Consider the following 23,647-nt stretch of genomic DNA (forward strand, 5'->3'; position numbering starts at 1 on the left):
TTTTAGTTTTATTGATCTGTGCTATCGTTTCCTTCATTTCTTTTTCATTTATTTCTGATCTGATTTTTATGATTTCTTTCCTTCTGCTAACTTTGGGATGTTTTTGTTCTTCTTTCTCTAATTGCTTTAGGTGCAAGGTTAGGTTGTTTATTCGAGATGTTTCCTGTTTCTTAAGGTGGGATTGTATTGCTATGAACTTCCCTCTTAGAACTGCTTTTGCTGCATCCCATAGGTTTTGGGTTGTCTTGTCTCCATTGTCATTTGTTTCTAGGTATTTTTTAATTTCCCCTTTGATTTCTTCAGTGATCACTTTGTTATTAAGTGGTGTATTGTTTAGCCTCCATGTGTTTGTATTTTTTACAGCTCTTTTCCTGTAATTGATATCTAGTCTCATAGCATTGTGGTCGGAAAAGATACTTGATACAATTTCAATTTTCTTAAATTTACCAAGGCTTGATTTGTGACCCAAGATATGATCTATCCTGGAGAATGTTCCATGAGCCCTTGAGAAAAATGTGTATTCTGTTGTTTTTGGATGTAATGTCCTATGAATATCAATTAAGTCCATCTTGTTTAATGTATCATTTAAAGCTTGTGTTTCCTTATTTATTTTCATTTTGGATGATCTGTCCATTGGTGAAAGTGGGGTGTTAAAGTCCCCTACTATGATTGTGTTACTGTCGATTTCTCCTTTTATGGCTGTTAGTATTTGCCTTATGTATTGAGGTGCTCCTATGTTTGGTGCATAAATATTTACAATTGTTATATCTTCTTCTTGGATCGATCCCTTGATCATTATGTAGTGTCCTTCTTTGTCTCTTCTAGTAGTCTTTATTTTAAAGTCTATTTTGTCTGATATGAGAATTGCTACTCCAGCTTTCTTTTGGTTTCCATTTGCATGGAATATCTTTTTCCATCCCCTTACTTTCAGTCTGTATGTGTCTCTAGGTCTGAAGTGGGTCTCTTGTAGACAGCATATATATGGGTCTTGTTTTTGTATCCATTCAGCCAATCTGTGTCTTTTGGTGGGAGCATTTAGTCCATTTACATTTAAGGTAATTATTGATATGTATGTTCCTATTCCCATTTTCTTAATTGTTTTGGGTTCGTTATTGTAGGTCTTTTCCTTCTGTTGTGTTTTTTGCCTAGAGAAGTTCCTTTAGCATTTGTTGTAAAGCTGGTTTGGTGGTGCTGAACTCTCTCAGCTTTTGCTTGTCTGTAAACGTTTTAATTTCTCCATCAAATCTGAATGAGATCCTTGCTGGGTAGAGTAATCTTGGTTGCAGGTTTTTCTCCTTCATCACTTTAATTATGTCCTGCCACTCCCTTCTGGCTTGTAGAGTTTCTGCTGAGAGATCAGCTGTTATCCTAATGGGGATTCCCTTGTGTGTTATTTGTTGTTTTTGCCTTGCTGCTTTTAATATGATTTCTTTGTGTTTACTTTTTGACAGTTTGATTAATATGTGTCTTGGCGTATTTCTCCTTGGATTTATTCTGTATGGGACTCTGTGCCTCCTGGACTTGATTAACTATTTCCTTTCCCATATTAGGGAAGTTTTCAACTATAATCTCTTCAAATATTTTCTCAGTCCCTTTCTTTTTCTCTTCTTCTTCTGGAACCCCTATAATTCGAATGTTGGTGCGTTTAATGTTGTCCCAGAGGTCTCTGAGACTGTCCTCTGTTCTTTTCATTCTTTTTTCTTTATTTTGCTCTGCAGCAGTTATTTCCACTATTTTATCTTCCACCTCACTTATCCGTTCTTCTGCCTCAGTTATTCTGCTATTGATCCCATCTAGAGTATTTTTTATTTCATTTATTGTGTTTTTAATCGATGCTTGATTCATCTTATTTCTTCTAGGTCCTTGTTAACTGTTTCTTGCATTTTGTCTATTCTATTTCCAAGATTTTGGATCTGGGAAATAGAATCTTGGATCATCTTTACCATCATTATTCTGAATTCTTTTTCAGGTAGACTGCCTATTACCTCTTCATTTGTTAGGTCTGGTGGGTTTTTATCTTGCTCCTTCTCCTGCTGTGTGTTTTTCTGTCTTCTCATTTTGCTTATGTTACTGTGTTGGGGGTCTCCTTTTTGCAGGCTGCAGGTTCGTAGTTCCCGTTGTTTTTGGTGTCTGTCCCCAGTGGCTAAGGTTGGTTTAGTGGGTTGTGTAGGCTTCCTGGTGGAGGGGACTAGTGCCTGTGTTCTGGTGGGTGAGGCTGGATCTTGTCTTTCTGGTGGGCAGGTCCACGTCTGGTGGTGTGTTTTGGGGTGTCTGCGGACTTTTTATGATTTTAGGCCACCTCTCTGCTAATGGGTTGGGTTGTGTTCCTGTCTTGCTAGTTGTTTGGCATAGGGTGTCCAGCACTGTAGCTTGCTGTTCGTTGAGTGAAGCTGGGTGCTGGTGTTGAGATGGAGATCTCTGGAAGATTTTCGCCGTTTGATATTATGTGGAGCTGGGAGGTCTCTTGTGGACCAGTGTCCTGAAGTTGGCTCTCCCACCTCAGAGGCACAGCACTGACTCCTGGCTCCTCAATTTGGGATGATGTGTTGTCTATTCATGTATTCCACAGATGCAGGGTACATCAAGTTGATTGTGGAGCTTTAATCCGCTGCTTCTGAGGCTGCTGGGAGAGGTTTCCCTTTCTCTTCTTTATTCTCACAGCTCCTGGGTCTCAGCTTTGGATTTGGCCCCGCCTCTGCGTGTAGGTCGCCGGAGGGCGTCTGTTCTTCGCTCAGACAGGACAGGGTTAAAGGAGCAGCCTCTTCGGGGACTCTGGTTCACTCAGGCCGGGCGGGAGGGAGGGGCACGGAGTGCGGGGCGAGCCTGCAGCGGCAGAGGTCGGCGTGACGTTGCACCAGCCCGAGGCGCGCCGTGCGTTCTCCCAGGGAAGCCGCCCCTGGATCCCGGGACCCCGGCAGTGGCGGGCTGCACAGGCTCCCGGAAGGGCGGTGTGGACAGTGACCTGCGCTCGCACACAGGCTTCTTGGTGGCGGCAGCAGCAGCCCCAGCGTCCCACGCCCGTCACTGGGCTCCGCGCTTTCAGTCGTGACTCGCGCCCGTCTGTGGAGCCCCTTTAAGCAGCGCTCTTAATCCCCTCTCCTCGCGCACCAGGAAACCAAGAGGGAAGAAAAAGTCTCTTGCCTCTTCGGCAGCTCCAGAGTTTTCCCGGACTCCCTGCCGGCTAGCTGTGGCTCATTAGCCCCCTTCCGGCTGAGTTCTCGCCGCCAGCCCCAGTCCTCTCCCTGCGCTCTGACCGAAGCCCGAGCCTCAGCTTCCAGCACCGCCGAGGCGAGCAGACAAGCCTCTCGGGCTGGTGAGTGCCGCCCGGCATCGATCCTCTGTGCGGGAATCTCTCCGCTTTGCCCTACCCAGGTATTCGGGGAGTTTCTTGCCTTTTGGGAGGTCTGGGGTCTCCTGCCAGCGTTCAGTAGGTGTTCTGTAGGAGTTGTTCCACGTGTAGCTGTATCTCTGGTGTATCCGTGGGGAGGACGATGATCTCCGCGTCTTACTCCTCCGCCATCTTACCCGGAAGTGACTCAGGTTTTTGTTTTTGTTTTTTCCTTCTTTCACATTTAGGTTTTATAGGATCACATTAACAAAAGCACCATGGAGTTTTATGAGTCAACATATTTTATTGTTCTTATTCCTTCAGTAGTTATTACAGTAATTTTCCTCTTCTTCTGGCTTTTCATGAAAGAAACATTATATGATGAAGTTCTTGCAAAACAGAAAAGAGAACAAAAGCTTATTCCTACCAAAACAGATAAAAAGAAGGCAGAAAAGAAAAAGAATAAAAAGAAAGAACTCCAAAATGGGAACCTCCATGAATCTGATTCTGAGAGTGTACCCCGGGACTTTAAATTATCTGATGCCTTGGCTGTGGAAGATGAACAAGTTGTACCTGTTCCATTGAATGTGGTTGAAAGTTCAAGTAGTGTTAGAGAAAGAAAGAAGAAGGAAAAGAAGCACAAGCCTGTACTAGAAGAACAGGTCACCAAAGAAAGTGATATATCAAAGATTCCATGCAAAAAAGTGGAACCTGTCCCAGTTACTAAACAGCCCACACCCCCCTTGGAAGCAGCTGCCTCAAAGAAGAAACCAGGGCAGAAGAAGTCTAAAAATGGAAGCGGTATTGTAATCTATTCAACTTTATTGCATGGTTATATTTGTTTTAATAACTTTAGAGTTTGAAGTTCAGATACTTTGTTAAGTGTGCACACAAATGTTAAATACTGAATCTGAAATCGAGATCATTATCCTTTTCACTGTGTGTTTGCTTTCATTAATTGCTGGTAGAATTAGTACTGAGCATACAACAGTGTTCAAAACTAAATTTCACATTACAAATGTGGAAAAGGCCTTTAATGGAAATATATAAAATCTGTTTATATATATAAAATATAAATATATAAAATATATATTATAGAAATATATAAAACTACTGAGGACCTGTAAATATCAGTAGTTAGAGATGTTTACATTTATTTCAACCAGTACTTTCTAATCAGTGTGATAGGAATTAAAGATGAAAAGAAAAATCAGATATCATTTTCACCTTTGATTGATTAATTTTGCAAACATTTATCATACATCTGTTTTGTGCTAGGCATTATATTAGGTACTAGGACTGCAGAGATGAAGTGTGCGTTTTCAGGGTAGCCTCATGCTAGTTGTAGATACAAACAGAAATAAGTTATTATAATATAAAAAGTTTAGTATAATGAGCTAGGTATGTCTAAACCAGTGTTGGAGTTCTAAGATGGGCCACTTAGAGCATGTAATGCCTAAAGTTAATCTTAAAGGTTGAATAAGTACTAGCTGGTTTTTCTTGGTGGATAGGGTGTTCCAAGGAGAGAGCTTAATAGGTACAACAGAAAGGACGTGAGAAATGGTGTGCTGATGGTTGAAATTGCAGACAGTTTGCTCTGTATAAAAGGACTTGTGTTCACTATTAAGTCGTTTTCGTATCTTAACTTGTGAAGTATTAAGTTAGTTATACTGGATTTTAAATATTTGCTTGCCAGCTCTGATCAAGCATGATACTAGAGAAATAAGAGTAAAGGGGACAGAAGGACATGTAAGTCAATAATGAAATGTGACTTATATAAGGAAAATACAAAGTATAGAAATAGTACGGAGCCAAAACACCTAGTGCTTATGGGCACCATGGGTCAAAAGCTTTACAGAGGAGGCAGTGCCTGAGCTGGGTCTTCCAGAATGAATCACTCATCGAGCAAATAGTGGGATCTCATTCCCCACTGGCAGACGATCATGCATAAAGGCATTAAAGATGCAAGAGTACAGTGTATTGTTGAACCATGAAATGGGAAGTAGGGAGTGGTAGGAAACAAAGCTGAAAAGCTAATGGAGTGGGTAGATCATGATGATTTTTGTATACAGTGCTAAGGAGCTAGGATGTAATTTGGCCATTGTTGAAGATTTCCAAGCAGGCTTAGTTTATGTGGTCTGATTTACATTTTAGAAAGGTATTTTTGGCAGAACTAGGGAAGACAAGTTTCATAGGGCAGTGTTTAATATAGGCACACTTGTTATGAGGGTATTATTTTCCAGAGTTAAGTTGAAGGACTGAACTGTGGTAGTGACAGAAGAAATAGTAAGGAGGTTAGAGAGATCTGCAAAGCAAAAATGACATGACTAACGTTATGCATAGGATATGGCAGATAGAGGAGAAAGCAGGATCAAAGATAATTTCTAAGTTCTAAGTTAGGTCAGGGTAGGCAAACTGCAACCTGTGAGCCAAATCTGGCCTGCTTCTCATTTTTTTATGGCCCATGAGCCAAGAATGGTTTTTATATTTCAAATGGATTAAAAAAACTAAAGGAGTAATACTGTGTTAAATATGGAAATTATATGAAATTCAAACCTCTGTGTCCATAAATCAAGTTTTTTTGAATGCAGCCACACTCATGTGTTAACCTATGTCTGTGGCTGGCTTTCACACTGCAACAGCAGGTGAATAGTTGTGACAGAGTCTAAATGGCCCACAAAACCAGAGTATTTACTGTTTAGCCCTTTGTAGAAAACATTACCCAAGCTCTGATTGGTAAATGTTGATAGCTTTAAGAGGGAATAATGGGGAGAGAGTGGATGTGTGCCGAGAGGAGAATGCTTTCAGTTTGTGTTTCTGGTGCCTATAGGGGCTGTTTACATAGGGAGAATGCAGTAGGAAATGTAAGTACGGAGGCATAAGGCTAGACTACAGATTCAGAAGCCTTAAGCATGTTGGTAGTAGTTGATGTCGTGGGTGTAGAGAAGATCATTCAAGGAAAGTGTTTAAAATGAGGACACAATCCTGAAGAATACCAGCATATAAGGTATTCAGTAGGAACAGCTTACAAAGGAGACTGCAAAGGAATATTCCAAGTGTAAGGAAAGAATTATCATGGGAGCTGAATTTTAAAATTTATTTTATTGTGGCAAAATATATGTAACATAAAATTTACCATTTTAAAGTATAAGTTCTGTGGCATTAAGTACATTCACATTCTTGCACAGTCATCACCACCAGCCATCTCAAGAACTTTTCATCTTTCCCAACTAAAATTCTGTACCCGTTAAGCACTAATTCCCCATTCTTCCCTCTCTCTAGTTCTTGGCAAGCACCATCCTACTTTCCGTGTCTATGAATTTGACTATTCTAGGTACTTCATATAAGTGAAATCACACAGTATTTGTCCTTTTGTGACTGGCTTATTTCACTTAGCATAACGGAGAGGAGAGTAATTTAAAGAGGTAGAGACCAATAGTATGAAATGCTAAGTAGAATTCAAATAAGGATTAAAGGATATTATTGATAGACTATGGCATTTGGGACACTAGGGACCTGATAAAATCTTTCATGGATATAGTGGAAGAGAGAAAAATCAGGTTGTAATTAGTTGAGAAATGATTGGTAGGAAAGGAAGTACAGAGTGTTCTTTGGTTAATATAAAAAGGAAATGGGTGTGGGAGGCTAGGAATTACAGTGGTGGGAAGGGTTTTATTTTTTAAGATGATAAGGGATTTGACCATGCCTATAAAGCTGAGTAGGGCTAGGAGTGGCTGAGAAATGGGATATAAAAGAAGGAGCGAGTACTAGAAGTCCTGATGAAGTTAAAGAGCATATGTGGCACAGTAAGAAAGCTAGAATAAGTGAGAGAATTGTATATCAGAGTTTAAAATTTTGGTGGTAAAGCATTTTAGGAAGTATTCATTAATAATTGAATCTTTTCTGGTATGTTCATTGTTTGCTATGATGATTTTTCATTTATTTTTAATAAAGATGATCAGGATAAAAAGGTGGAACCTCTTATGGCACCGTCAAAAAAGCAAGAATCATTACCCCTGCATCAAGAGACTAAACAAGAAGGTGGATCAGGAAAGAAGAAGGTTTCATCAAAGAAGCAAAAGACTGAAAATGGTGAAATGTGTAGATATGTATTTTATAAATACTAATTCTAGAGAAGTCCACTACGACAAGGAACCTAGAGACCTCACATGCTCTTTAATTTCCAGCTTAATGTGTACCATAACAGCTTTAAAACTAATAGAAGGGGGCCTCCCTGGTGGCGCAGTGGTTGAGAGTCCGCCTGCCGATGCAGGGGATACGGGTTCGTGCCCCGGTCTGGGAGGATCCCATATGCCGCGGAGCGGCTGGGCCCGTGAGCCATGGCCGCTGGGCCTGCGCATCCGGAGCCTGTGCTCCGCAACGGGGGAGGCCACAACAGTGAGAGGCCCGCATACCGCAAAAAGAAAAAAAAAAAAAAAAAAAAAAAAACTAATAGAAGCCCATGGTGCTTTGACAGATGGTTAGGGTATAAGTTTGTGGTGAAGACTTTATATGAAATTTATAAAAGGACAGAAGCATTTATAAACATTTTCATTCATAACTGTTTTGAAAATAATGTTAATAGCATACAAACTCTATAGAAGAAAAGTATTCCTGAAATATTTGTACTTTTTAATATCACATAAAGATTATGCTTGAGAACATTAGTTAAATTTATCATTACCCTACATTCCTAATTATTTATTAAACATAATTTGCATGTGTGTATGAGAAGCATCCAGTTAAAAGTGATGGAGCAATTTTTATCTGTTCCGAATTGTCCTCAGAAGACTTAGCTATGAAATTTACATAGATTAAACAGTGATTTTTATAATATCGGGCTGTGATATCAACTAGTGCTAGAAAATAGTAAAATTGGAAAGGGAAAAGATGAAATTCTGTTATTTGCATTAAAATCATGATATGTCAAGCAATCAGGTATAGAAAAATATTATCACAAAATATTTGTTAATATTGAATATTTATTATAGATTTTAAATGAAAGAACTGTATGTGCCCCAGAGTTTTTTTTTTTAAGGTAGGGATATAGAGAGACTTCCATATGGGTGTGGAAGTTTGTGTCTCTAACCAACAGATATTAGACTTCAATATTCAAACTTTTCCCATTAAAATTAGGAACAAAGTAAGAAGCCTTCCTTCCTCCACTTTTAATGTGGTTCTGGAAGTTTTAACTAGTGTAGTAAGATGTACCATATAAATTAGAGGCATAACTATTAGAAATGGGAAGATATCTGCAAGGAACAGTGACTAATTTTGTATCTAGCAAGGAAAAAACTCAGTTAAAAATTACCAGTTGGAATAAGAGGTCAGTAAAGTACCAACATACATTAAAAATTAATAGTTTTCCTTGAGCACTAATTAAATGTGAATGGATTCTTAGTTAAATCAGGAGAAACATGAGAACTAACTAAAATGTATAGGGATGTATAAAGAAATTTTCAGATACTATTAGAGGAGATGTGTGATACACTTTAGGTAACCTAAATGATATGCTATAAAATAATATTGAACTGCTATTTCTTAATTAGAAGAGTGTTTTGAGTTGTTAAATGATAAAATAGGAATTTAAAGCCAAATTGAGCTGGTATTAGAGATTTGAAAATAACTGCATTTATCATTAAACTTAATTGTGCTTACATGTTATTTAATTACTCTGTTATAAAAAATGCTGAGTAATTATGATTTTGTTGAACTTAAATTGCAGTCTTGGTAGATGAACCCCTTATTCATACAACAACTTATATTCCTTTGATGGATAATGCTGATTCAAATCCTGTGGTGGATAAGAGAGAGGTTATTGATCTGATTAAACCTGACCAAGTAGAAGGAATTCAGAAAACGGGGGCTAAAAAACTGAAGATTGAAGCTGATAAAGGTAATATACAGAATGTGATAATCTTTTGTATTGAAAAAAACACATTTTTGAGTTCTGATGGAGTGAGTGTGTTTTCTCATAGAAGCAATGAATTGCAAAATACTAATAGAATCTTTGTAGTAAAAGATTTATTGGTAGTTTTCTAATCCACCTTCTTAGTTTTGTAGAGCTGGACATTGGACTTTGACTTGCCTAAGATTTCATAGCTGTTTTGCTGTCTGGTAATCTGTTCCCTTCTATTGTTCTCTCTGAGAGTTTTCTATGCTAATTCACAACGGCCTTATTATTACTATTATTATTACTATTATTGTTGTTGTTGTTATTATTTTGGCAGAGTCACATGGCTTGCGGGATCTTAGTTCCCCAACCAGGGATTGAACCGGGGCCCACGGCAGTGAAAGTGCTGGGTCCTAGCCACTGGACCACCAGGGAACTCCATATTATTTTTTTAATAGTTTTTTTTTAATTTAACAGCAGTTTTAGGTTCATAGCAAAATTGAGTGGAAAGTACAGAGTTTCCATATACCCCTTGTTCTCATACATGCACACAAACTGCCTTTTTAAACTTATAATGTAGCTGAAGTATTAAAAGCTCTGGGCACCTTTGGGTCTAATGGGTGGCATTTGCTTTTAATGAGAGGCAGCTGTTGCCTAATACAAGAACCCTAGGGGAATCCAAGTGGGTGAGTCAGGAGATGTTTGGCTCATGGATTTTTAAAATGTCCAGATTGCTTATATATACTTGATGTTTGTAAAATCAGACTTCCTTTTTGTAACTGTCTTCGAGCTTATTTTCTCATCTGTAAAATTTGGCTCATAAGTCGTGAGTATTACGGTTAAATGAGAATATTTGTGAACATACTTAGTATAGATACTAGCATATATTAGACATTTGCTTTTTTTTTTTTTTTTAAAGTAAGGGTATACTAGCACTTTAATATTCTGCAGTTTGGATGCAAACCACTATATACATAGAATGGATAAACAACAAGGTCCTACTGTATAGCCCAAGGACCTATATTCAATATCCCGTGATAAACCATAATGGAAAAGAATCTAAGAAAGAATGTGTGTATATATATATACATATGTATAACTGAATCACTTTGCTGTACAGCAGAAATTAACACATTGTAAATCAACTATATTTCCAATTAAGAAAACATAAAAAATATTCTGCAGGTTGAGCAAATTTTTAGTTAATGTAATTATTAATGTAATTATTATATTAAAATAGATAAACACTTTTTCTCCGTAGACTAGAGCATTAATTGTTGTTTGACCTGAAATGTAAATCTGTTTTCTCTTAGTTACTGACTTTCTGGGTCAAGAATTCTTGGTGCTTTACCTTTGCTGACGTTGTTACTTATATCTTTTAAATGTTAACTTTTTTTTTTAAAGAGAATGCTGAAGTAAAATTTAAAGATTTTCTTCTGTCCTTGAAGACTATGATGTTTTCTGAAGATGAGGCCCTTTGTGTTGTAGACCTGCTAAAGGAAAAGTCTGGTGTGATACAGGATGCTTTAAAGAAGGTAAGCATATTTTAGATTATGAGCCTATTTGAGGGCAGTGATTAGTTCACCAAGCAAGACTTCTGCTAGAACAATAAATTATAACCTATTCCCATCCTTCATACCCCAAAAGCACTTAGTGACATTTAAAAGTTCTGGAATGCCTTCAGAAGTTATTTCATATATCCATACTAATCAGTATACTTATTTAGTTCAGTCAGGTGTCCGAGTCATCTGAGGTTTTGACAAAAACGAATTGCTTGTAATAAGTAAGATGATTTATATAACTTTAAAGTCATTTGGCACTTGGCTAAGTTGTACCTTGCTTTCCTGTGAATGTAAGTACTGAAGGCAAGGTCGGGTGATTTCTGGATAACATATGGAATATTTTTGTGACTGAAGATAGCACCATTCAGAGCACCTGGGCATCTTTTTCGTGTGTGTGTGTGTGTGTGTGTGTATGTATAGAATACTACTGTAATAAAGTAAATGCTTTGAATGATAGAATCATTGCCATGACTGACTAAAATTTGAAAAAAACAAAGCCATGAAGCTAACATTTAATTTCTCATTATGTTACATTCACTATATTATCAGGTGTACTAACTATCTCATATTGGGAAATGTGACAAGTTTTTAAGTGTTACTTTGTGTGAGATAAGATGACATGGTAGCCGGTGTTCAATATTAGACTGTGGACGTGACCATTCTTATTTTAAACACACATACACACACACTCCTAACACACTTTTCTGCCTTAAAACCTTTAGTGGCTTCCATTTATTCTTTTTTTTTTTCCATCTTTATTGGAGTATAATTGCTTTATGATGTGTTAGTTTCTGCTGTACAACAAAGTGAATCAGCTATATGTATACATATATCCCCATATCCCCTCCCTCTTGCATCTCCCTCCCACCCTCCCTATCCCACCCCTCTAGGTGGTCACAAAGCACTGAGCTGATCTCCCTGTGCTATGCAGCTGCTTCCCACTATCTATTTTACATTTGGTAGTGTATATATGTCAGTGCTACTCTCTCACTTCGTCCTGGCTTACCCTTCCCCCTCCCCACGTCCTCAAGTCCATTCTCTACGTCTACATCTTTATTCCTGTCCTGCCTCTAGGTTCATCAGAACCTTTTTTTTTTTTTAGATTCCATATATATGTGTTAGCATACAGTATTTGTTTTTCTCTTTCTAACTTATTTCACTCTGTATGACAGACTCTAGGTTCATCCACCTCATTACAAATAGCTCAGTTTCGTTTCTTTTTATGGCTGAGTAATATTCCATTGTATATATGTGCCACATCTTCTTTATCCATTCATCTGTTGATGGACACTTAGGTTGCTTCCATGTCCTGGCTATTGCGAATAGTGCTGAAGTGAACATTGTGATACATGACTCTTTTTGAATTATGGTTTTCTCAGGGTATATGCCCAGTAGTGGGATTGCTGGGTCGTATGGTAGTTCTATTTTTAGTTTTTTAAGGAACCTCCATAATGTTCTCCATAGTGGCTGTATCAAATTACATTCCCTCCAACAGTGCAAGAGGGTTCCCTTTTCTCCACACCCTCTCCAGCATTTACTGTTTGTAGGTTTTTTGATGATGGCCATTCTGACTGGTATGAGGTGATACCTCATTGTAGTTTTGATTTGCATTCTCTAATGATTAGTGATGTTGAGCATCTTTTCATGTATTTGTTGGCAATCTGTATGTCTTCTTTGAAGAAATGTCTATTTAGGTACTCCGTCCATTTTTGGATTGGGGTGTTTGTTTTTTTGATATTGAGCTGCATGAGCTGCTTGTAAATTTTGGAGATTAATCCTTTGTCAGTTGCTTCGTTTGCAAATATTTTCTCCCATTCTGAGGGTGGTCTTTTCATCTTGGTTATGGTTTCCTTTGCTGTGCAAAAGCTTTGAAGTTTCATTAGGTCCCATTTGTTTATTTTTATTTCCATTGCTCTAGGAGGTGGGTCAAAAGGATCTTGCTGTGGTTTATGTCATAGAGTGTTCTGTGTTTTCCTCTAAGAGTTTTATAGTGTCTAGCCTTACATTTAGGTCTTTAATCCGTTTTGAGTTTATTTTTGTGTATGGTGTTAGGAAGTGTTCTAATTTCATTCTTTTACATGTAGCTATCCAGTTTTCCCAGCACCACTTACTGAAGAGACTAGATTTTCTCCATTGTATATTCTTGCCTCCTTTGTTAAAGATAAGGTGATCATATGTGTGTGGGTTTATCTCTGGGCTTTCTGTCCTGTTCCATTAATGTATATTTCTTCTTTTGTGCCAATACCATACTGTCTTGATTACTGTAGCTTTGTGGTATAGTCTGAAGTCAGGGAGCCTGATTCCTCCAGCTCTGTTTTTCCTTCTCAAGATTCCTTTGGCTATTCGGGGTCTTTTGTGTTTCCACATGAATTGTAAAATTTTTTGTTCTAGTTCTGTGAAAGATGCCATTGGTAATTTGATAAGGATTGCATTGAATCTGTAGATTGCTTTGGGTAGTATAGTCATTTTCACAGTGTTGATTCTTCCAATCCAAGAACATGGTCTGTCTCTCCATCTGTTTGTATCGTCTTTGATTTCTTTCATCAGTGTCTCCCCCCTGCCGTCAGTTTCTTATAGTTTTCTGCATACAGGTCTTTTACCTCCTTAGGTAGGTTTATTCCTAGGTATTTATTGTTTTTGTTGCAGTGGTAAATGGGAGTGTTCCCTTAATTTCTCTTTCTGATTTTTTGTTGTTAGTGTATAGGAATGCAAGAGATTTCTGTGCGTTAGTTTTGTATTCTGCTACTTTACCAAATTCATTGATTGGCTCTAGTAGTTTTCTGGTGGCGTCTTTAGGATTATCTTTATATAGTATCATATCATCTGCAAACAGTGACAGCTTTATTTCTTCTTTTCCAGTTTGGATTCCTTTCATTTCTTTTTCTTCTCTGATTGCTGTGGCTAAAACTCCCAAAACTATGTTGAATAATAGTGGTGAGAGTGGGCACACTTGCCTTGTTCCTGATCTTAGAGGAAATGCTCTCAGTTTTTCACCATTGAGAATGATGTTGGTTGTGGGTTAGTCATATATGGCTTTTATTATGTTGATGTAGGTTCTCTCTACGCCCACTTCATGGAGAGTTTTTATCGTAAGTGGGTGTTGAATTTTGTCATAAGCTTATTCTGCATCTATTGAGATTATCGTACGGTTTTTATCCTTCACTTTGTTAGTATGGTGTATCACATTGATTGATTTGCATATGTTGCAGAATCCTTGCATTCCTGGGATAAACCCCACTTGATCATGGTGTATGGGCCTTTTAATGTGCTGTTGGATTCTGTTTGCTAGTATGTTGTTGAGGATTTTTGCATCTATGATCATCAGAGATATTGACCTGTAATTTTCTTTTTTTTGTGACATCTTTGTTTGGTTTTGGTATCAGGGTGATGGTGGCCTTGTAGAATGAATTCGGGAGTGTTCCTCCCTCTGCTGTATTTTGGAAGAGTTTGAGAAGGATAGGTGTTAGCTTTCTTCTCTACGTGTTTGATAAAATTCACCTGTGAAGCCGTCTGGCCCTGGGCTTTTGTTTGTTGGAAGATTTTTAATCACAGGTTCAATTTCATTACTTGTGACTGGTCTGCTCATAGTTCCTGTTTCTTCCTCCTTCAGTCTTGGAAGGTTGTACTTTTCTAAGAATTTGTCCATTTCTTCCACATTGTCCGTTTTATTGGCATATAGTTGTTTATAGTAGTCTCTCATGATCTTTAGTATTTCTGCAGTGTCACTGTTTTTTCTCCTTTTTCATTTCTAATTCTATTGATTTGCGTCTTCTCCCTATTTTTCCTGATGAGTCTGGCTAATGGTTTATCAATTTTGTTTATTTTCTCAAAGAGCCAGCTTTTAGTTTTATTGATCTTTTCTCTTGTTTCCTTCATTTCTTTTTCATTTATTTCTGATCTGATCTTTATGATTTCTCTCCTTCTGCTAACTTTGGGGTTTTTTTGTTCTTCTTTCTCTCATTGCTTTAGGTGTAAGGTTAGGTTGTTTATTTGAGATGTTTCTTGTTTCTTGAGGTAGGCTTATGTTGCTATAAACTTCCTTCTTAGAACTGCTTTTGCTGCATCCCATAGCTTTTGGGTCTTTGTGTTTTCACTGTCATTTGTCTATAGGTATTTTTTGATTTCCTCTTTGATTTCTTCAGTGATCTGTTGGTTGTTTAGTAGTGTATAGTTTAGCCTCCATGTGTTTGTATATTTTACAGTTTTTTTCCCTGTAATTGATATCTAGTCTCATAGTGTTGTAGTCAGAAAAGATGCTTGATATGATTTCAGTTTTCTTAAATTTACCGAGGCTTGATTTGTGACCCAAAATGTGATTTATCCTGGAAAATGTTGCTTGTGCACTTGAGAAGAAAGTGTATTTTGTTGTTTTGGGATAGAATGTCCTATAAATATCAAATTATTAAGCCCATCTGGTCTAATGTGTCATTAATAAAGCTTGTGTTTCCTTCTTTATTTTCTGTTTGGATGATCTGTCCCTTGGTGTAAGTGGGGTGTTAAAGTCCCCTACTATTATTGTGTTACTGTTGATTTCTCCTTTTATGGCTGTTAGCATTTGCTTTATGTACTGAGGTGCTCCTGTGTTGGGTGTATAGATGTTTCTAATTGTTATATTTTGTTCTTGGATTGATTCCTTGATCATTATGTAGTGTCCTTCCTCGTGTCTTATAATAGTCTTTATTTTAAAGTCGGAAGTCTGATTTGTCTGATATGAGTATTGCCTCTCCAGTTTTCTTTTGATTTCCATTTTCATGGAATATCTTCTTCCATTCCCTCACTTTCAGTGTGTATGTCCCTAGGTCTGAAGGGGTCTCTTGTAGACACCGTATATATGGCTCTTGTTTTTGTATCCATTCAGCCAGTCTGTGTCTTTTTCTTTTTTTTTTAATGATATCTTGTTTGCTTCCTTGCTTGCTTGCTTGTTTGCTTATTTATTTATTTATTTATTTATGGCTGTGTTGGGTCTTCATTGCTGTACGTGGCTTTCTCTAGTTGCATTGAGTGGGGGCTACTCTTCATTGCGACGTGTGGGCTTCTCATTGTGGTGGCTGCTCTTGTTGTGGAGTGTGGGCTCTAGAGCGCAGGCTCAGTAGTTGTGGTGCCTGGGGTTAGTTGCTCCGCGGCATGTGGGATCTTCCTGGACCAGGCATCGAACCCGTGTCCCCTGCATTTAGCAGATGGACTCTTAACCACTGTGCCACCAGGGAAGTCCCCAGGCTGTGTCTTTCAGTTGGGGCATTTAATCCATTACATTTAAGGTAATTATTGATATGTATGTTCCTGTTACCATTTTCTTAATTGTTTGGGTTTGTTATTGTAGGTCTTTTCCTTCTCTTGTGTTTCCTGCCTAAAGTTCCTTTAGCATTTGTTGTAAAGCTGGTTTGGTGGTGCTGAATTCTCTTAACTTTTGCTTGTCTGTAAAGCTTTTGATTTCTCCATTGAATCTGAATGAGACCCTTGCTGAGTTGAGTAATCTTGGTTGTAGGTTTTTCCCTTTCATCACTTTAAATATATCTTGACACTCCCTTCTGGCCTGTGGAATTTCTGCTGCAAGATCAGCTGTTAACCTTATTGGGGATTCCCTTGTATGTTATTTGTTGCTTTTCCCTTGCTGCTTTTAATATTTTTTTCTTTGTGTTTAAATTTTGTTAGTTTGATTAATATGTGTCTGAGCATGTTTCTCCTTGGGTTTCTCCTGTATGGGACTCTCTGTGCTTCCTGGACTTGGTTTACTATTTCCTTTTCCGTGTTGGGGAAATTTTCGACTATAATCTCTTCAAATATTTTCTCAGATCCTTTCTTTTTTTCTTCTTTTTCTGGGACACCTACGATTCGAACATTGGTGCGCTTAATGTTGTCCCAGAGGTCTCTGAGACCATCCTCCATTCCTTTCATTCTTTTTTCTTTTTCTGTTCTGTGGCAGTTATTTCCACCATTCTGTCTTCCAGCTCACTTATCCGATCTTGTGCCTCAGTTATTCTGCTATTGATTCCTTCTAGAGTATTTTTAATTTCGGTTATTGTGTTGTTCATTACTGTTTGTTTGCTCTTTAGCTCTTCTAGTTCGTTGTTAAATGTTTCTTGTATTTTCTCTCTTCTGTTTCTGAGATTTTGCATCATCTTTACTATTATTACTCTGAATTCTTTTTCAAGTGGTTTACGTATTTCCTGTTCATTATGTTCTTGTGGGTTTTTATCTTGCTCTTTTGCCTGCAAGATATTTCTCTGTCTTCTCCTTTTGTCTGGTTTACAGTATTTGAGGTCTCCTGTCCCTAGGCTGCAGGGTCGTAGTTCCTCTTGCTTCTGTTCTCTGCCCCTGGTGGTGAGGTTGGTCCAGTGGCTTGTGTAGGCTTCCTGATGGGAGGGACTCGTGCCTGCGTTCTTGGAGGTGGAGCTGAGTCAGGTGGTATGTTTTGGGGTGTCTTTGAGCTTAGTATGGCTTTAGGTAGTCTGTGTGCTGATGGGTGGGTTTGTGTTCCTGTCTTGTTTGTTGTTTGGTGAGAGGCATCAATCCCTGGGAGCTGCTGGCAGTTGGGTGGAGCCGGGTCTTGGATTCAGATAGAGACCTCTGTGAGAGCTCTTGGTGATCAATCTTCCCTGGGGCCAGGAATTCTCTAGTGGTCCAGTATCCTGGACTCCGTGCTCCTACTGCAGAGCCTCAGGCCGACTTCCAATCCAGGAACCAAGACCCCGCAGGTTACAAGTTGCTCATCCTTCAATAAAGGGGATAAAAAACAAAAACAAAAAAGAAAAGACTAATAAAACCCTAGAAAAATGGTAAAAAGTAAAATCAAACAAACAGAAACAAGGAAACATACACACACGCAAAAGAAACAAAACAGAACCATATGAAACAAAAACAAGGGAATAACCAGACAAACAGAAGAACTCAAAAACGAAATCAATTAGAATCAAAACTAACAAAAATAGAAAACCTAATAACAAAACCAAAGCGGTGTGCCAGCTGAAGAATAAAGTAAGGAAACAGAACAAACTGATAAAAATGAATTTAAAAAAATAATAAAATAGGGAAAAAACACAGGATAACAGAAAAGTAAAGTAGAAATGGAAATATAAAAAAAAATATTAAAGAAAAAGAAGAAGAAAAAAATACGGGAAAAGAACACAGAACAACAGAAAAGCAAAGTAAAAATAGAAGTTTATAAAAAAAATAAAAAATGTTATAGAACATGAAGATCTCAAAAGACTAAATAAAGAAAAAACCTGAAACAACACCAAAAAAAAAAAAAAGGAAAGAAAAGAAACCCAACAACAAAAAAGCTAGAACCAGCAACAGAATGAATCAAAACATAATGAAATTAATAGTAATAGTTATGTTTCCCTGGGGTCTCAGCTGAAAGTGTCTTTGCCCACGCTGTGAGCCATAGCCCACCTCCGTCTCCCCAAGAGGCTCTCCTCTGCCTCTGGGCTGGTCTCTGGACCTGTTGTGGGCCCTGTGAAGACCACTCAGACTCTGATCTGACCCATTTCTTGCGTGTGCTTGTCCTCAACGTCCACAGCTGCCAAAGCTAGACCATTTTCATTTGTGGGAACACTCATTGTCTACTCAGATATTCCATAGACGCAGGGTCTACCTAGCTGATCGCGGGGATTTAATCTGCAGCTTGTACAGCTGATGGAAAGGTTTTCGATCTTCTTCCTTAGTTGCCCCATCCCTGGGGTTCCGCTTTGGTTTTATCCCCACCTCTGCGTGTGGTCCACCCACAGAGTCTGGTCCTGAGGCTGCCTTGGAAATCTTGGGTCTGCTCCAGTGAGGACAGAGCGCAGAGGTGGTATGACTGCTTGGATCGCGGGAGCCCTGGCAGTGCCAAATGCGCAGGGAAGCCGTCAGCCACAGGCACAAGAGATACGGCCCTAGTGAGGGCCTTTTCTGGCACCCAGTGTACGGTACGTCAGGGCCAGCCCTGCCTGGGCTTCTTCTGGCGCCCAGCAGCAGGCACGCTAGGGCCATCCCTGAGGGGGCTTTTTTTTTTATTGCTAATCGGCAGGTGCTGGCGTGAAGGGAGAGAGAGGCTGCAAGAGTGGCTTGTCCCCCTGTGTGTTACTCAGCAGTAGCGCCCTGCTTCCATGGCAGTCCAGTCTTCCTCTGTAGGTATTCCCTGCTGCGGATTTCCTCCCTCCCGTCCCCTCAGTCTGTCTCCCCACAGCCAACAGCAATTCTCACTCTGGGCCTGTTCTCCAGTCCCCATGCTTCAGCTCCCAGCCCCCTTGCACACCTGTGAACACATGTCCCAGTCCAGGGCATGTAGGGCTGCGGTACGGACCATCTGTGTATTTCTCACTGTGTCCCATCTGCCACCGATTGGCCGCTTCACCCTCTTCCAACAGCCTCAAATGCTTTTCTTCTGTCCCAGTCGATTTCTCTGTTGGAGAGGAAGTTTCCCCAAATTTGGGACTCTTCTCTGCTTCAGCTCCCCCACCCTGGGGTGCAGGTCCCATCCGGCTTCCTCTTCTCCTTCTCCCTTCTTTTTGCCATCCTACCCAGTTATGCAGGGATCTTTATAGTCCTGTCTGGTGTCCAGGGTCTTCTACTAGTCTTCAGTTGGTGTTCTTTGAGAATTGTTGCATCTGTAGATGTATTCCTGATGCATCTGTGGAGAGAGATGAACTCCACGTCCTCCTACTTCTCCGCCATCTTGAATTCTCTCCCATTTATTAAAGACCATCCTAGTCCAAACCATCACTTCTCATTTGATTACCTTCAATATTCTCCTAGTTGATGTTTCTGCATTCCCTCGTAGCCTTCTAGTCTATTTTTTCTACACAACTGCAAGGCAGCCTTTAAGAGGTAAATCAGGTTATATTACCCACTGCTTTAAAAATCCTTTGGTGCCTTTCTCTTTGCACTTAAAACAAAATCCAGATTCCTTTTAAGGCCTATGTCTGTTTCTCTCTATAGCCTGATCTCATGGCATTTTCCTCATCCCCTCATTAAAGCAAACCAAATATTCTCTTCTGTCTAGCCTAAAACCCCCAAGCCCCTACCCCCTAACTTCTTTCCTTGGTTATTTCCTCCATCAGGTTTCCATTTAAATATCATTTCCTCATATAAGGCTAATCTGAATTCCTAAATTATTCTCTTCCCTCTTTCTCATAACCATCTGAATTTTTTTTTGTCATATAGCATTTATCATGGCATACGTCTGTCTATACTTCCAAGTATCTATTGACAGCGTGTTTTACAAATCTGTGGCATTTTACAATGTAGTATGCTTGTTGGACAGTCTCCACGTGGTGCCAGCAGTGGCTCGGAGTAAACAGTGTGTTCGAGGATCATCAGAGTAAGTGCAATAACTGTGTGACTTTGGATACAAAGTTAGATTATTCTCTTGCAAGGAACGTTCTTGAAGTTCTTGATTGAAGAATTTATCTTTTGATTTACTTTAATTGGCTAAGTGTATATCTTAAAAGGGTTCCTGGTTATTTGTGAGGATTGGGAAAATCTTGCAGGGAAAAGCCTCCAGCTGAACTGAGTTACTACCTGTTTGAAATCACTGCTTTTTAAAATTAATTGCTTCAAATGTTTCTCTTCTGACTAAGGATGGTGGTGGTGGTTTATGGGTGCAAGAGTAGTCATTTTATTGCTTGAGACAGCTTTGAACTCTAGAGGTTGAGTGGTAAATCAGACTCCCCTTGATAGCTATATTAGGCAGGCCAAGGAGGAAGTTGGGAACTGTTAAAGATAACGTTTTGAAATAGAGTAAATATTTTGAAACTTTACATTTTTCCCTTTTCCTTGGAACCTTTGGCTTTCGATTAAAATCTTGTGCTGTGTTTCTTATGGTGTGGTTCTATTCTTATCTTCAGGGACTCAGTGCCCTTGTAGATCCACTCTTATCAGGGAAAGACTTAGTAAGTTTAATTTCTCCCTTTTCCTGTCACAGAAATTGATTCTTGGTCAGACCTTTTAATAGATTTCAAGGTCCAGGATGTAGATGAATCCCCACACCTAATAAAGACCACTTCAGAGAAAGGGGGAAGATAAATGGAGGAATATAAGCATAGATGTAGGATAGAGATAGAGGAGTTAGAGGACTTACTGACCAATTAGATATGGTGGCTAAAGAAGAGTCTAGAATGAATGCTTATTTTTGCTCTGGAGTAACTGGATAGATTGTGGTGACAATGGTATTCATGAGCACTTTGCCAAAGGAAGAGAGAGTAGAGGATTATGAAAATATTTAGGAAGTTGTTTTAGGCATCCTTTTGAGCATTTAAATGGATATAATTATTTCACAGTTGAATATATAATTCTCTTGTGTTAAAAATATATTGCAATGGGAGTAATTTCGGAAAGTAATCAGCTATCACTGGTACATATAGTGGATATATGTTAGTCCAGAGAGGATGTGGAGAGTGGTAAGAAAGTTCAGGAACAAACCTTGAGAAGCACCAACATTTAAAGGTCAGGGAAAGCCACCACAGAGTATAGTGAGAGGAGTAACAGCAGGAAGACAGTGGAATCACAGATGCTTAGGGAGGGTAGAGAGTTCAGGGGTGGCGGGAAAAATCAGCAGTGACATGCTTTAGATCAGTCAAGGAGAATAAGGATTGAAGAAATGGATTTGATATCCTTAGTGAAAGCAGTTTCATTGGAGTACTAGACTATAAATAAGTGATGAATGAATAGGAAAGGTGAGTATCCACTTTGAATAAGCTTAGATGGGAAGGGGAAAACAGAGTAAAAGCTAGAGGGCTTTTGCAGAGTCGGAGAGGAGATATTATGTTCTATGTGTATGTACACACGCCTTTGTGTTTAAGCTATAAGACACTTCTGTTTTATATTTAGAGTGTAGGTTAAGATCCTGGGCTCAAGGGTCAGATTTCCTGGATTCAAATCTAGACTGCCACTTTGAGCTTTGTGGCTTTACATAAGTTACTTAACCTCAGTGTCTCAGTTTACCCATCTCTAAAATGGGAATGATAATAAGGTATTATCTTAGAGTTCCTAGCATAAAATAATTGCTCAAAAATGTTAACTCAATGTGATTACTAGTAAGAAAACATTTAAAATGTATTTGAATTGTATATTAACACATATGTGGAATCTAGAAAAATGGTACGGGAGGAATAGAGATGCACATGTAGAAATCGGACATGTGGACACAGTGGGGGAAGGTGTGGGTGGGATGAATTGGGAGATCAGGATTGACAGAGGTACTCTACCATGTGTAAAATAGATAGCTAGTGGGAACCTGCTGTATAGCACAGGGAGCTCAGCTCGGTGCTCTGTGGTGACCTAGATGTGTGGCATGGTGGGGGCTGGGAGGGAGGTCCAAGGGAGGTCCAAGAGGGAGGGGATATATGTATACATATAGTTGATTCACTTCACTGTACACAGAAACTAATATAACAGTGTAAATCAACTATACCCCAATTAAAAAAAAAGAAAAGGCAAAAAAATGTATTTGATAGTTTTAGTTGATTATTAATTTCTTGTTGGCCTTTAAATATACTTGCCTCAATTATGTGTTTTTTTTTCCAACTCTAAGTTAGTAACTATTTTGGCCCCATGTTGTATAACAGGAGGAAGTCTATTTAAAATTTTTCCTACCTTCTCTCTTCCTTCCCTCTCTACTTCTGTTAATTATAGCATTTGTTTATCAGATACTTACAATATCAAATGTTTGTTTTGTGACTATAATTTTCATGATTGTTTCAGTCTTAATTCTGTAGCTTAATGCTGGGTTCAAAGCTTGATACCAGTTCTTTTGCTATAAGCTTCTGTATTCATCTCTTGGTTGGCTGAAATTGTTTTTTTTTTTCTGGAATTTTTTCAAGAAGGGCTTATGGAACCTGTATTTCCCCAGTTCTGGCAAGTTAAAATGCTGCTTTATTGTCTTTGTACTTGAATGATAATTTGGTGGGGTATAATTTTTCTGGGTTACACTTTCTTTCCTTGAGACTTTGTCATGCTTGCTTTACCATTCTCTACATTCCTATCGCTGGATAGAAGTCTGAGACCAGCCTGAGTTTTGCATTCTTTTTTTTTTTTAAACGCTCTGCAACGTGGCATGTGGGATCTTAGTTCCCCAACCAGGGATCAAACCTATGCCCCCTGCATTGGCAGCCCGGAGTCTTAACCACTGGGCCACCAGGGAAGTCCCCTGAATTTGCATTCTTTTCATGAATTTTTGTCAAAATACACTCTCACGATGAAAACATCCTTTGGGTAATCAACCAAGTTTTTATTATTTATTGGACTTTCCAGTGTCCACCGTACTGTACAAACATCAAGGGATTCAGCTTCTTTGAAGTCATGGGAATTTTGCTATAATGTGGCTTTGCATTGACTCTTCTATCAGTATTCCCTTAGGCAAAGCATGTCTTTTCAATCATGAGATTCAGTGTCCCTTAAAAGAATTGAAATAATGGGTATCAATTAAGCATAAGTTGAATCTTCCTTGCCTATTGTCTTTATCTTTCATATTTTTGTCCTAAAAAAAAATAAAGCTTTAGTTTATTTCCTCTTATTTTTATTTACTTCTCTCCACCCTGAACTCTATGTCTTCTGTGTTTTCAGCAACATGTCTTTTTCTGTTTGCTACTTCTGATTGGATTGTATTTCTGAGATGGTGTTACTTTTACTTCTACTTTGGGCTTTGCCAGCTCATATTTCATCTCTTTCTGTGGTCTTATCTTTCCTCTGAATTATTTCTTGTGAACTCTGTTCTTTGCTCTTGTTTTTCTAGAAATCGTTGCTATGCTAGACTTTCGAAAGTCAAAGTGATATATTTTTTTTAATCACAGTTTTTGTCCGTTCTTGACAATCTTTTTATGGTGATTTTTCTCCACTTGGCATTTGGTTTTTCTTATTGCTTTCCTTCTTTTTTTCTCATATCTT

General features: G+C 38.7%; 1 protein-coding gene across 8 annotated transcripts in view; it reads left to right on the forward strand.

Annotated features, from left to right (window-relative positions):
• The window catches only part of KTN1 (kinectin 1), a 126,751-nt gene that overhangs the window by 44,282 nt on the left and 58,822 nt on the right, over nucleotides 1–23,647 (forward strand). For 7 of the 8 annotated variants that reach the window (XM_082616740.1, XM_082616739.1, XM_082616742.1 and 4 more), the window contains 4 exons: nucleotides 3,577–4,129; nucleotides 7,283–7,420; nucleotides 9,054–9,224; nucleotides 10,626–10,756. In XM_082616740.1, the coding sequence (XP_082472866.1) occupies nucleotides 3,607–4,129; nucleotides 7,283–7,420; nucleotides 9,054–9,224; nucleotides 10,626–10,756 (963 nt within the window). In that variant the 5' untranslated portion in view covers nucleotides 3,577–3,606. Of the gene's footprint in view, nucleotides 1–3,561; nucleotides 4,130–7,282; nucleotides 7,421–9,053; nucleotides 9,225–10,625; nucleotides 10,757–23,647 lie in introns of those variants that run through there. The other variant, XM_082616741.1, reaches the window with a different exon arrangement.

Source organism: Mesoplodon mirus (genome assembly GCF_964341445.2).
Source record: "Mesoplodon mirus genome assembly, chromosome: 4".
NCBI lineage: Eukaryota > Metazoa > Chordata > Mammalia > Artiodactyla > Ziphiidae > Mesoplodon > Mesoplodon mirus.